General features: G+C 32.0%; 1 protein-coding gene across 2 annotated transcripts in view; it reads left to right on the forward strand.

Annotated features, from left to right (window-relative positions):
* CWC22 (CWC22 spliceosome associated protein homolog) overlaps nucleotides 1-13,776 on the forward strand; it is a 61,324-nt gene that overhangs the window by 34,235 nt on the left and 13,313 nt on the right. For both annotated transcript variants that reach the window (XM_070475933.1, XM_070475934.1), the window contains 6 exons: nucleotides 1,353-1,488; nucleotides 1,579-1,785; nucleotides 1,878-1,940; nucleotides 6,481-6,585; nucleotides 7,874-7,955; nucleotides 11,504-11,564. In XM_070475933.1, coding sequence (XP_070332034.1) covers nucleotides 1,353-1,488; nucleotides 1,579-1,785; nucleotides 1,878-1,940; nucleotides 6,481-6,585; nucleotides 7,874-7,955; nucleotides 11,504-11,564 — 654 coding nt within the window. The remainder of the gene's footprint in view (nucleotides 1-1,352; nucleotides 1,489-1,578; nucleotides 1,786-1,877; nucleotides 1,941-6,480; nucleotides 6,586-7,873; nucleotides 7,956-11,503; nucleotides 11,565-13,776) is intronic.

Consider the following 13,776-nt stretch of genomic DNA (forward strand, 5'->3'; position numbering starts at 1 on the left):
GCAGCCCAGGGATTGAACCCAGGTCTCCCGCATTGCAGGTGGATTCTTTACCTGCTGAGCCACATTTAAAAAATGAAAACCGTAAAATTGCTCTTGTCCATACTCACAGTTTTCCTTCAGATGTGTATTATTTTTAAAAATTTTCTTTAAGAGGAAGAATTTTGAAGTCACACTTAATCTTATTTCTGTAACATTTAATAATATTTTAATTCTTTGCTACATGAAATTCTGGTATTCACTTTAAGAAAACTTTTAGATTTTAACCTTGTCATATTATTAAAATGATAATTTTCTACTTAAGATCACAGAAACTTAATTTTACATGTCTGTAAACCTAATATCACAGACTACAACAGCACAGATATGTTTCAGTTTTTGAATATATACACATGAAGATATTTTTGACATTGACATAAACCAGTTAAAATGATAAGTATTTTGCATCTTCCAAACTGTGGTACAGGGCAGTATTTTCTTGTCCCTAATGTAAGACTGTTTAACTTTGCCCATCTTCCCAAAATAAGAGCAGTGTTCATTTTTGATATTGTGCTAGATGTGAAGAAGATATTTTCCTAAGTTGTCTATCCATCTCAAGTAAGAATCTCGTTTTTAAAAGGCATATGTATGGTCTTTTAAACATGCTTCCTAAGTCCATTTTTTTTTTTACAGCAAAGCTTTTCAATATAATTTTATTCCCTCTCTACTTGGCATTGTTTATAAAATTCTAAACTTTGGCCATGGCCAGTGTAGAGTTTTAATTTAAATAAAAATAGAAGTATTCAAAACTGTCATTGTATGCTATAAGCTATAGAAAGAAATTTTATGAGAGAATTAGTATTCATGTAGTTTAAGAACTATTTGCTAACAGAATTGCTGAGAGAATGAATTGGGAAATGTATATAGAGTTGTGATCATGGAGAAGGATATTATAAAAAGAATCATGTTACTTTTCTTCATATAGTAGTTATGAAAATATCTCAGATTAAAAATTAGTACATGACTTTTAACTTCTATTTTGAGGTTAGTTATGACATTTCCTAAAGATAATATATCTTTCCTATATAGAGAGTATAAGGGGAATATTTCTGCTGGAGATAAATCATCTGGTTGTATCCAGTGTAGTAAATTAAGATTTTTGGAAAAATCATCAGGGAATTCTTTGCAGCTGCATAATGGAAGTAAAAGAAAAATTGTATCCCATATTTAGAGTATTTTTATATATATTATGAAACTTTGCTCATTATATGTACAATATCATCACTGTAAAAACTAGATTTACTAATTTTTAAAATTACCATCTGTAGTAGATTAATACATGTGAAAGCATTTTCTGTGTCTTCTTTCTATTCAAGGCTCATGAAGTTTTATGCTTAGAAATGCTCACTTTGCTTCTGGAAAGACCGACAGATGATAGCGTTGAAGTAGCTATTGGTTTTCTTAAGGAATGTGGTCTCAAATTAACACAAGTGTCACCAAGAGGCATCAATGGTAAATATATATCCTTGGTTTGAGATTGAGCTTTTGTTTGCGTATTATTATATGTAGTGCTTATTTTATTTTCTTTGTGTTTAACTTTAGCTATATTTGAACGCCTTCGAAACATTCTCCATGAGTCTGAAATTGACAAAAGGGTTCAGTATATGATTGAAGTGATGTTTGCTGTAAGGAAGGATGGATTCAAGGACCACCCTGTTATCCTAGGAGGACTTGATTTAGTGGAAGAAGATGATCAGTTCACCCACATGCTTCCTCTGGAAGATGACTATAATCCAGAAGATGTTCTTAGTAAGTCAGGGGTGGGCATTGGGAAGTGGCATACAAACAAATGTTAATATCGAAAATAAACAATAACTTAACTTGTGTTATTTATTTTTGAGATGTTTTCAAGATGGATCCTAATTTTATGGAGAATGAAGAGAAGTACAGAGCTATTAAGAAGGGTATGTAAAACTTTAAAAAATAATTTCCTTTTAAAAGAAGAAGTTTATTTAATTGTATGATAGTGATAGAATGGTATAGATCACTCTGACCCCTGCCTATTGAAATCTTTTCTCTATGAAGCCTTTCTCTTTGCACTGTTTGCCCATGCATTATTTTTCTTTTTAGTGCTTATCCACAGTATTGTTGTTGCTGCTGTTTAGTCTCTTAAGTCATGTCAGACTCTCTTGCAACTGTATGGACTATAGCCCACCAGGGAAGTCCTATCCATGGTGTTATTTCATTTTAAATTATTTAACTCATTTTCCTGCTTCTCTTTCTCTCTTTAATTATGCAGCTTTTCAGCGTCATCCCTCTTAAGAAATATTCATGTATTACAGTGGCCGTTATTTAACTTCACTTCCATTTAAGAGTTGCTGCTTAAATTGCCACCAATTTAATATTTGATTAAGTGCTATACTGTATTATAAAGTTCTGTACTTCATTATTTCTTGAGGGCAGGTTTATGTCTTTCTGATAAAATCAATCACAGTAGCTTAATATACTTAATGGATAAATTGATTATTATATATCATAAGCACTGTTTGTATAGGTATTGGTTTATATTTTGTTTCTGCCATTACTAGCTAAGTCACCTAGAGTAAGTTATTTGTTTGATATAAGAGTAAATGTTTGTGTAAGGATAAATAAAATACAGTACTTTATATTACCAGAGAGCATGTATTTAGACACTGGTGCTTTTTTTTTTAATGTGTGTCATTATTTTTCTTCTAAAGCTAATGTTCAGAGCTGCTTACATCATTCTAATTTATAATTATTTATATTATTTTACATATTACAATTCTGTAATAATTTTATAAGGTTATTTCCCTTGAGTTGTGATTTTACCTAACAAATACTTACAGCTCTGAAAGCTCCTCGGAAGTTAGAGCAGAGATGTAGAACTCTGTCATTGCCGCGTTCTGTGCTTTAATCATGCTTAGAAGTAGAGCGTTGAAGGGGAAGTAAAAGTGTATGAAGCTTCCCATTTTATACATTATCCTGAAATCTGGTACACTAGGGACATTTCACTGCGATAGCCAGATTCCTTTTTCTGTAATAAATTTAGTTTCCAAACATAGAGAAACCACTTGAATCTATTGTCTTCTCGTATGGATTTCTTTTTCTGTAGTCTCCCTGCTATGCAAGCATGCTAAGTTGCTTCAGTTGTGTCCAACTTTGTGCGACCCTATGGACAGCAGCCCACCAGGCTTTTCTGTCCACAGGATTCTCCAGGCAAGAATACTGGAGTGGGTTGCCATTTCCTTCTCCATAGTCTCCCTAAAAGATACCGATAATTTTGTGAAATTCTTATTATACCTGGTATAGAGGTTTTTGGTTTTTTTTTTTTTTTTCCTTTTTTTATACTTGGGAATTCCCCACCCATTTCTTTATTAGGTTCTTGGCAGTTGGCCAAGAAAGTAGTACTTTTCTTTACTATAGCATTCCTTAAACTCTGGTCTCAAGATCCCTTTATACTCTTAAAAATTATTGAGAATTCCAAAGACCTTTTGTTTATGTGGGTTGTATCTATTGACGTTTACTTACTAGAAATTTAAATGGAGAGTATGAAAAATATTAGGTCATTTCAAAATAACAATAATAAACCTAGTACATATTTGCAAAAGTTACATGTTATTATAAAAATAACTATGAACAAAGAAATTTAAGAAAAAGAATGGTATGTTGTAAATATTTTGTGCAATTTAGTGTCTGGCTTAGTGGGAAACATTTGAATTCTCATATTGCTTCTGATTTCAGTCTGTTGCAGTAGGTTGTTTTGATTGAAATATATGAAGGAAATTTAACCTCACCATAGATATGTAGTTGGAAAGGGAAGAGTATTTTAATAGCCTTTTCAGAATTATAATTGTGTATATTTCTGTTTAACACTATTTCAATTAAATATTTAATAGCTATTAGTTTCTTAATGATTTAATTGCACTGTGAAACCTGAAATTATATCCATTAATTTTCCTATTTTGTTAACATTAAAATATGTTGGCCTGTCACTTTGAATGGATATTTTTACCCAAGCATGATTTTGTAACATGTTTCATCAGTCATTTGGAAAATACTGATGCACTAAGTTTTTCACATCTTCCAAGTATTAACGTGTTAATGTTATCAAAGTTAAATTGACACGTTAATATATTCTCAAGAAATCACATTTATTCATATTAACACCCATCTTTATCAGAAAACTCTTTAACATTTTGGGAAGCTGGCAAGCTCATAGAAATAGATATATGTTTTCTAGAATTCTGATTTTCTCTTGAAAACTCATTTGATCATTGTGGCAAATGTCTGAAAATAACTGTTGGTTATTTTCCTTGAAATAACAGTATTACTTTATATTTTAGAAAATATCTGGTAAATACCTAATGACTCTAGTTTGTTTGCCATTGTTTCAAGTAAAAATGAAAAATATAAGTAATTCATCTTGCACCTCCGTCACGCAAGTGTTTTTCCTTGAGATAGCCATCACCATTGTGCATTTGTCTTTTAACAGAAGTGCTATCTATAAACTTTGTATTTTCTTACTCAGACTACTATAAATGCCGATACTCAAGGGCTAGGACTTAACAAAATTAATAATTTTATATTTTTTCTTCGAAGGCGTTCTTAAATGAAGCTTTTTTCCTTCTACATTAATGTGGCAGTAAAAAGTACAATGAGTACTTGTGCAGCTTGATACCTTGGTTGTGCTCAGGATGCAGCAGGGTTTAACTCCTGTTGCTTTTGCGTCTTTTTTTCACATGTCAGCACAGTGAAAAGGCAGATATCTTGGTATTACTCTGAAAATAGTTTGACCTACAGACCACCTGGCAGGTGTCAGTGATTTCCTCCAGGATTCACAGACCATACTTGGAAACCACTGCTTTATTTAGTTACTAAAACCCAGTTGTCGTTGCCTAGATGATTTTAGTAAGTAGATCCTAAAGTTAAGGGATAGGAGACGATGATGTAAACAGCTAGACAATCCATTTGACCTTCATTCTTTCGTAAAATGTTCTTCTAGAGTTGGCATTAAAAAAAATGACTGCAGCAGGAAGTGGGCACAGCTTTAGTAATTAGCACCTTAGAGTGACCCAGGTGTACTTGTGTTTTAGGTCTTAGAGCATTTGGGAAAACAGCAGGAGTGCCGTTCTTCCTCCTGTTGAATACTAAATAGTTTCCCCTTTTAAAGGTCTGTCTGAGCCGCATTATAAACTAGACACTGCAGATCATTTCTTGAAGTCACATTGGTTAGAAATATTCTTGAAGAGATTTGTATGTCAGCTAAGGGCTGAATGACAACTCTCCGTTTTTGTAAAATTACTTGCTTCTCTAGTATGTGGATCTCTGCTAACATTATTACATGCGGCTCCTGATTTATACTATTTAGTTAAATATAAGGAAATTAGAATTTTTCTAAAAATTAGTTGGCCCCAAAACTGTATTAAAATCTGTCTGATTACAATAAAAATGCAAAGGGGGATTGTTGGCCAGGTTTGTAAAATCTTTTGTCAGACTGATGGAACACATGCCGTTGGACAAAATATGATTCTAGTTTTTGTCATTTGTTTATTACCGTTAACATGATGATAGATCTCATGTAGTCTTTTACATCATAATTTTGAATAGTTCTGAATGTGAGTTGTATTTTAAGAAATGATACTCCAATGAAGTGGAGTTACCGGTTTTTTTAAAGGCCTTTAGACTTCCATTTCTATTGCACATATGAAAATTCTATCGATTAATTATAATGTTCTACTTAATAGGTATACATTTTAATAAAAATCTCACTACTATTTAAATTTCATTCACTACCTAAATGTGTTAGTCACTCAATCGTGTCCTACTCTTTATGACCGTATGGACCGTAGCCCTCCAGGCTCCTCTGTCCATGAGATTCTCCAGGCAAGAATACTAGAGTGAGTTGCCATTCATTACCTTCTTCAGGGAATCTTCCCATCCCAGGGATTGAACCTAGGTCTCTCTCATTCAGGCAGATTCTTTACCATCTTAAACACTAAATTATGCATTTTTTTCCTTCTGTCTTTTTTGTCTTTCAGAAAACTTTCCCAGGCTAAATTCTTGTTTTCTCTTGCTCATCTTTGCTTTTTATAATAGACTTATCTTCTTGCTGGGGATGAACTAGTAATATTTTGACTCCATTCTCCATGATGCTAATTTCTCTCCCTAATTGTTATTCCAGTGCTCCTGCTCTTTTGGAAAACCTTCATCTACTTTTTCTTTGTTCTTCTCATCCCTTGTTATTTCATGGCTGCTTTCTGTCTAGCAGAAGAATTATACGTACGGTTTGCTCTCTAGTCTAATTAATTATAGTGCTCTCTGAATACCTAGGTAATAATATGAGACCTGTGTGTTCATCTTTGTCGGTTGATAAACTTTACACCACTCTGGGTTGTAGTGAACTGAGAATTATCTTCCCAGAATGAGATACGTTTATATCCCTTGCTCATTCATGTTTTCCTAAACTTAACTTTGTTCTTTTAGAAATTCTTGATGAAGGAGATAGTGATTCAAACACAGACCAAGATGCTGGAAGTAGTGAAGAGGAGGAGGAAGAAGAGGAGGAAGAGGGAGAAGAAGATGAAGAAGGTAAAAGTGTAGCTGCAAGTAAAATTGTAACATATACGCCCAGAATACTCTAATGTAATCCTCTAAACAGTGATTCTTAACCTGGGGAGTATTGGGAGAGATGCTCTGTTATCTAGTGGGTGAAAGCAAGGTTGTATTAAACATCCTATGAGTCACAAGATTGCCCCTCACAGCAAAGTATTATCCAGCCCAAAATACCAGCATTGGCAAGGTTGAAAGAGCCTGCTGTAAAAGTATGAAATAAGGAAATTCATTTTTTAATACCAGCATAATTTAAATTTGATGTTTTATGACTTTGATTATGAACTATGAAAAAGGTGCATTCATGTTGAGTACATGTGATTTATGTTGCTGTGACGTGAATGTGACAGATGCGAGTGACTAGATATTTGCTCTTCATTTTGGAAAAATAGATTGGGGAAGCCAAAAGCTATATTTGTGCAAAAGCAGGCATGATGTCCTACCTCTTCAGCTTTGATTATATTATTTCATAGGAAAATAAGCTCAGAACTTTACTTTGGTTAAGTCTCCATTAAAACATCAGAATATATATACACTGGTCACTATTTGCTTATGTTACATATTTGAAAATATTAAAAGTATAACTTTCCCTTCTAGGGCATAATATATTTTAGTTCTGTCTTAGAGTATAGTAGCTCTTCTACAACATAATTTATAAAAATATGTTTAATTTTTTTCCAGTGTCTTTTTCCTTTAAAATGTCTCCTAACCAAGTTAACATTTAACTTTAGAATTTGTCTTATGTGCAAATACAGTTCAAATAAAAACTATTAAATGTTTATAAAGTTTTCATGCATCAGATAAGATAAAACTTCAACAAATATTCATATTTGTATTGGACCCATCCAACCTGTCATGTTGACCCAGTGTTCTCTGAACCTGAATTTGTACCCATAATTTATAGTTCTTCCAAATTATAAAGATAACTGTTTATAAACATAGAAATAATGTTTTCTCTAACAACAGCTTAAGTGCAACCTTTTATAATGTCTAAATGAGCAGGTGACCCAGAAACCAAAGTAGTTTTCTTGGTTTGGCTCTGGACTTCTTTGAGCTGGAAAAATTATTAAAATACTCAAAGATACAGCAAAAGACTAGAAATAGTTATGTTGAATTCTATAAACATCAATACTAACTTACACTGTAGAAGAGAATATTATATTAAACTCATAGATTCTAAAAAGATTATGAAAACATTACTATAAAGGGATACATTTTCAGTTCATTTATTTTTATAGTTTTATAATTTTGTTATGTTTAATTTCAGGACAAAAGGTGACTATTCATGACAAAACAGAAATTAATCTAGTCTCATTTCGTCGTACCATTTATCTTGCTATTCAATCAAGGTAAGATACGGTAGCTCAGTTTATCCTAATTTTTGACAGGGGATGGGCAAGAAGATGGGATTGTTAGAATCTGGTGACAGAAAACTGGACATTGTTGCAAGGATTCTCCAACTGCTTATCTCTCTGCCACCATCCCAAGTCCCAGATTGTAGATTCCTACTGTTGTTAGGAATCTACAGGAGCAATTTGTCTTTACTTTTAACTGTTACCTAATTAAAATTTTTTTAAGTTATGTCATTTCTTATAATTAAATATCACTAACAATCTGAAAACATTTCTGTATTACAGAATTAGCACAGTATTGTGTAGTGGAAGTTTAATGTTTTATTTTTTTCTAATTTGCTTTCTAACTCTGGCTCTTAAGGAGAGAAACTCTGTTGTGATATTTGGACACTGATTTGTTGTGCAGATGGAAATGAATGTGAATGGAAGTAGGAAATAGACTTAGGAAGGTTTTAAGGACTCTTTGAAATAATATTAAGCAAGAACTGCTATGATGTCATGAAAACAACCTTTTCCCTTTGAAGTCTGTGAGGTTAATTTTAAAGAGAAATAAATGAAAATATTAAATGCTGAGTACATCTGTTTTCAATGGGAATCAACCTATTGATTTAGTGGGCACCATGTTTATATTTTACAGTGGAGAAGGAATATTTTCCCTGTTTTGTTTTGTTACTAGGTTTTGTATATTTCCATTTAGTATGATGTAATAGCAAAAATGATTCATAAGTAGGAGTCATCTTGTTTTCAGTCAGTCTGAAAAGTTTTTGGCTTAGATTCATCTTCAAAAAGAGAAATGTTAAACAGCAAAACGTTAGTTAGAAATTTTTTTGCTTTACCCATACATGTTTCTTTGCCTTTCACATGAAAGGAAAAAACTAATATTTTCTTATACAGACTTAAAAGTGGATAATGAGAAATTTTTGTTATAAGTAGCTATTCTTAGAGCTTTAGAGTTTGACCTTTTGTTTGTCCTTTTTTTAAGAAATTCAATGGTAATCAGTTGTAAAGAGCAGATTCATTGTTTTAATATTGCTGTTAACATTAACTTTGAAGAGTCACAGTGGAGCTCTTTGCATGATTATTTTAAAGAAACTTCATTTTTTAGGTGATCTAACCTTGATAATAATAACCTCTGAATCACACAAAAATGTTTGAAAAACTAAAACATTAGACAAGTGATCGACACTTGATACATAGTGCTACCACTTCTAGTAATAGTACAATAAATACTCTCATGTGTTATTTGTTAAATGTTCTCAGCCCATTCATTTGAATCAGTTCTAATGAGAAAAAAAAAAAAATGTTCTCAGCCCCTAAATGCCTAGTAAAAATAATTTTAGGAAGTAAACACAACTTTGATAAAAAGGTATTTAAAGGACATGGTTGGGAGACTCAGGTAATGGGATTATAAAACATAAAAATGTTATCAAACAAATATTTTAGATGAATAAGTAACATTGTTGGTCATTAAAACAGCTAAAGTGTTTTTTTTTTTTTTAAGCAACAGTACTCAATGATGATTTCAGTTAGATACACAGTAAGATTTTTGGTGGAAATTTAAATTGGTGTATTCCTTTTGGAAAGCTTTTGGTAGCATGAATCAATGGCTTAGTTTGATTGCCATTTGACCCTTCTTTTTCATTATATTTCATAAAGAAATACATATTAACAGAGAATTATACAGAGAATTGTTTAGTGCAAAAAAAGAGAAAAATCTTATTGTTCAATATGAATAATCAAAGTGTTTTCATGTTTAATGCCACTATTAAAAATTAGGTTAATGGAGAATTAGTATTGATGTAGGCAAGTGGTCTGATTTGATGTTGGGGATAAAAAAACTAATAATATAGAATATATGGCACCATGCTGATAGCATTATCTTAATTGTATAAGTAGGTGTGCAGGTTCTAGAAACAATACACTAATGTATCAACAGTGATTATTTTGAGAAGAGGTTGGATTATTTATATAAACTGTTCACTTTTGGAAATCTTGTGAACAAAACCAAGTTCTGGTGACTGAACTATTTGGGGATTTTACTTTTTTAATTTTCTTTCCTTTTATACTTGTTGACTGACCTCACCAATACTCTGATCTTTCTACTGTTCTGGCTGCTTAAACAGTCCTCTTTTATTTATGCAAACATTGAACTACACAGTTAACTTTGCTATTAAAAGTTGGACATTCCAGGTTGTTCTTGGTTATAAGTGATGTTGCAGTCTGATGTTGTATTACTGGAGTAATGTCCTTAACAATTTGAAGTTTCTTAGATTGGAGACATCAACAAACCATTGAAAACTGGCATTATGTAAAATCTATTTTCTTTACCCTTCCCTCAGTCACTGTTAATTCTGGAATATGTTTGGTTTAAAATAGCAAGCAAAGCTAATAATTTCTTTAATATTTACATTTAGTGCAACTTCAAAACAAACATGGTAGGGAGTCACCAAATACTTTTTAAGTCAAACAAGAACACAGAAGATACTGTCATACATTCTCTTTGATTCTTCACTTATTAGACAAAAGGAAAGTTGTAAGAATTTTCCATGAACTACTTGACTTGTTTTTCAGAAAGTATAGGATTTTTTCCCCTAAATACTAATTCTGTTTAAAAAAAAAAAAAAAGAAAATGTCACATTTTTTAAAATACTTTTTGGTATTGCTGCATTACTGAAGTTTATCAACTACAGTTAGCTATTTTAATCTTAGTGCTAGTTATTATTTAATATTACATGTTATGAATGCTCTTTCTTGATAGATTTTTTTTCATTTTTTAGTTTTTTTTTTTAATTCCATTCTACCATCCTGAATTATTACCCTTTTGTGCTTGTGAAACCCAATAAGTAATAAGCTGAGGAGTACTGATGAACTATAAAACTAAATTCAGTGGGTGATTATTTTATATTGCTGTTATCAAAAGATACTGGCATTATTCCTGAATCAGGTTCACACTGAGTTTGATAATTATCTAAGCAAAGCATATTGAAAATATTTTTCATGCAATTTATGTGAATGTTGTACAAAAATAAATTCTTTGTAAGTGATTATAGTTATTTACTGTTTTCATACTATTTATATAGTGTAAAAGCCTTATATTTGGGTATGAATCAAGATAACTTGAAAGTGTGGTGATTAAGCTCTGGATGTCATGCTGGGCTCTTGAAACATCTTTTATCTCTTCCTAACTTGGATCAGGGAGAAGTGGAAATATTTAGCAGTATAATAAAGATTTGTGTACTTTCTATGTCTATGAATTTGTACATTCTGGACTTTTTATATAAATGGAATTATGCTATATGTGGCCTTATGTATGACTTCTTTCACTTAGCATCAGTCAAGGCCCCCCCATGTCGTAATATGTATCAGTACTTCATTGTTTGTAGAGTTAAAAACCTTATTTTTTTATGTATACAATACAATAATATGAAATTATAGAAGAAAATTTTTAGACAATTATTAAGGTAAGATTCTTATATATGAAAGTGTTGCAACTTAATTATGCTGCTATTTTTAACCTAACTATTGTGACCATTTTATCTCTACAGTTTAGATTTTGAAGAATGTGCTCACAAGTTGCTAAAAATGGAGTTTCCCGAGAGTCAAACAGTAAGTTAGTACTTTTTTTCTTTTAGGAAGTATCTATGTGTTATAAAATGTGTATGTGTATGTTATAAAAATGTTTAAGATAGTTAATAAGTTTCATGAAATGAATCAGTAACTCAGTGCTTCATATATGCTGCTCATTCCAGTGATTTGAATCAGCTGCTTGTTTGAGGTGTGAGAACAGGCGGAAGTCTCTCTGAACCACCATACTTCACACAGGTTTCTGAGTGGTTGCTTATAAATCAAATGGTGCCTTAAATATAATAGGAAGTTTGTTCCTTAATGCAGTACCTGGTCCATCTGCTTTATGCACTAACGCGTTCTTTTGTCATAGAAGCTGTAAAGATCACCATACTTCTTGTTCCATTACTTTAAGTGGATATAGAAGAACCTGTTCCATTTTTTTTATTCATTAATTCATTTAACAAAATGTATTCAGCATATATGGAGAAGGAAATGGCAACCCACTCTGTATTCTTGCCTAGGTAATCCCATTGACAGAGTCTGAGCCTGGTGGGCTACAATCCGTGGGGTCGCAAAGAGCCGGACATGACTTAGCAACTGAGCACATTCAGCGTATACTATATATGTCAGGCACTCTGTAAGGTGTCAGGGATTCCGCTTTCCAAAAAGTACATTTTAGCCCCCTCTTAACCCATGGGACTCATAGTCTTATAACTCAGTACATAAACTTAACTGTGCAAAATATGGAACCCTAATACCAGGGATAATAAAGGTTAGACTGAAAAGATTATCTTAGGTTTGTTTTTTTTTTTCCTAATTCTTTCCTTATGTATATTGCTCCCTGCCCACCTAAATTTTGGATGCTTGAAATTTGAAGCAAAGGCTTTCAGGGTTTGGTTTTTCATATCTTGATTTACATGTAGTAGACTCAGCACAGGTCCAGAGTCAATGTGTCAACTCTAACAGGCTGTTTGATTTCTGGTTCTTCTAAAAGATCTTGACTGAGCTGTTGGCATTACACGGAAGTCCTTTGACTTAAGGCCTTAAATATGTTCTATTACAGGGATTGGCATACTATCCCAGGTCCACTGCCCATTTTTGTTAATACAGTTTTATTGGAGTGCAGCCTTACGCATTGGTTGATGTATTGTGTGTGGTTGATTTTGCCCTATAGCAGCAGAATTGACTAGTCGCAGCAGAGAACATGTGGCCACTAACAGCCTGAAATACTTGCTGTCTGGTCTTTTCCAGAGAAGGCGTCCCAGTCTTTGTTTAAGAATGTAGATTAGTTCTTGAAATGCCATGATATAGAATTTTGAGAAGAGATGATTCTTTACAAATTAAAAAAAATTTTTTTTCCCTCTTAAAATTTATTTATTGATATATTAATAATAGTGTCCTTATATGTATTATGGGTATACCTGATGTATTATCATTGGGAGGGAATAAATTAGTGAACTAACCTTTAAAATTATAAGTGAAACTAAAATTATGGTATGATCTTGTCACATTGTTTGCTGAATATAATTTTTATTAAAAATTTTATTAATGCAGAGGATAGTTGTTCTAGAATTTAATGTTACCATTCTTTTCCCTTGAAACCACAGGCCAGAATATTTATTTTTCCCTCATATCTGAAAGATTATTTGCTAGGTAGATCATTCTTGCTAGAAATTTTTTTTTTTTACTTCATGTTGAATATGGCTTTTCATTGTCTTCTTGCTTGTAGCATTTGTGCTGAGAACTTCAACATATTTTGATAACATTTTGGGGGAGTGTCTTAGTGAGTCTGTTTTCATGCACTCCAAAGAATCTCCTAAAATCACTATGATATTTAATTAAAATGTTAAAACATTTAATCATTTTATGCCACAAGAATTAACTCTTATAATTGCATTTAGTCTCAGAAAGTAATTTGTTTTTCAGGTCGTGCTGACTTTATTAGCAGTGCTATCAGCATATTACCATGTTATATTGTTTAAAACCTGATTAAGTGTTACTTTACTGTAAAATACAGAGTTGGTAGAAGTTGAAAATGCATTTTAATATATTGAATTAACATTGTGTGGCAGAATTCAGAAAAGGTTATTTAGGTTTTTTAGTACTATATTAAATTTTGACAAAGTGCATCTCTTCAGAACTTAGACATTTATAAACATTTTAATTGAGGCAACTTGTGAATAACCTTTAAAAAAAAGTAGTACTCGAGCAGTATAATTACATCTAAAAATAACCTTATATGGTGAAGAGA

The sequence above is a fragment of the Odocoileus virginianus genome, chromosome 13, assembly GCF_023699985.2.
Source record: "Odocoileus virginianus isolate 20LAN1187 ecotype Illinois chromosome 13, Ovbor_1.2, whole genome shotgun sequence".
NCBI lineage: Eukaryota > Metazoa > Chordata > Mammalia > Artiodactyla > Cervidae > Odocoileus > Odocoileus virginianus.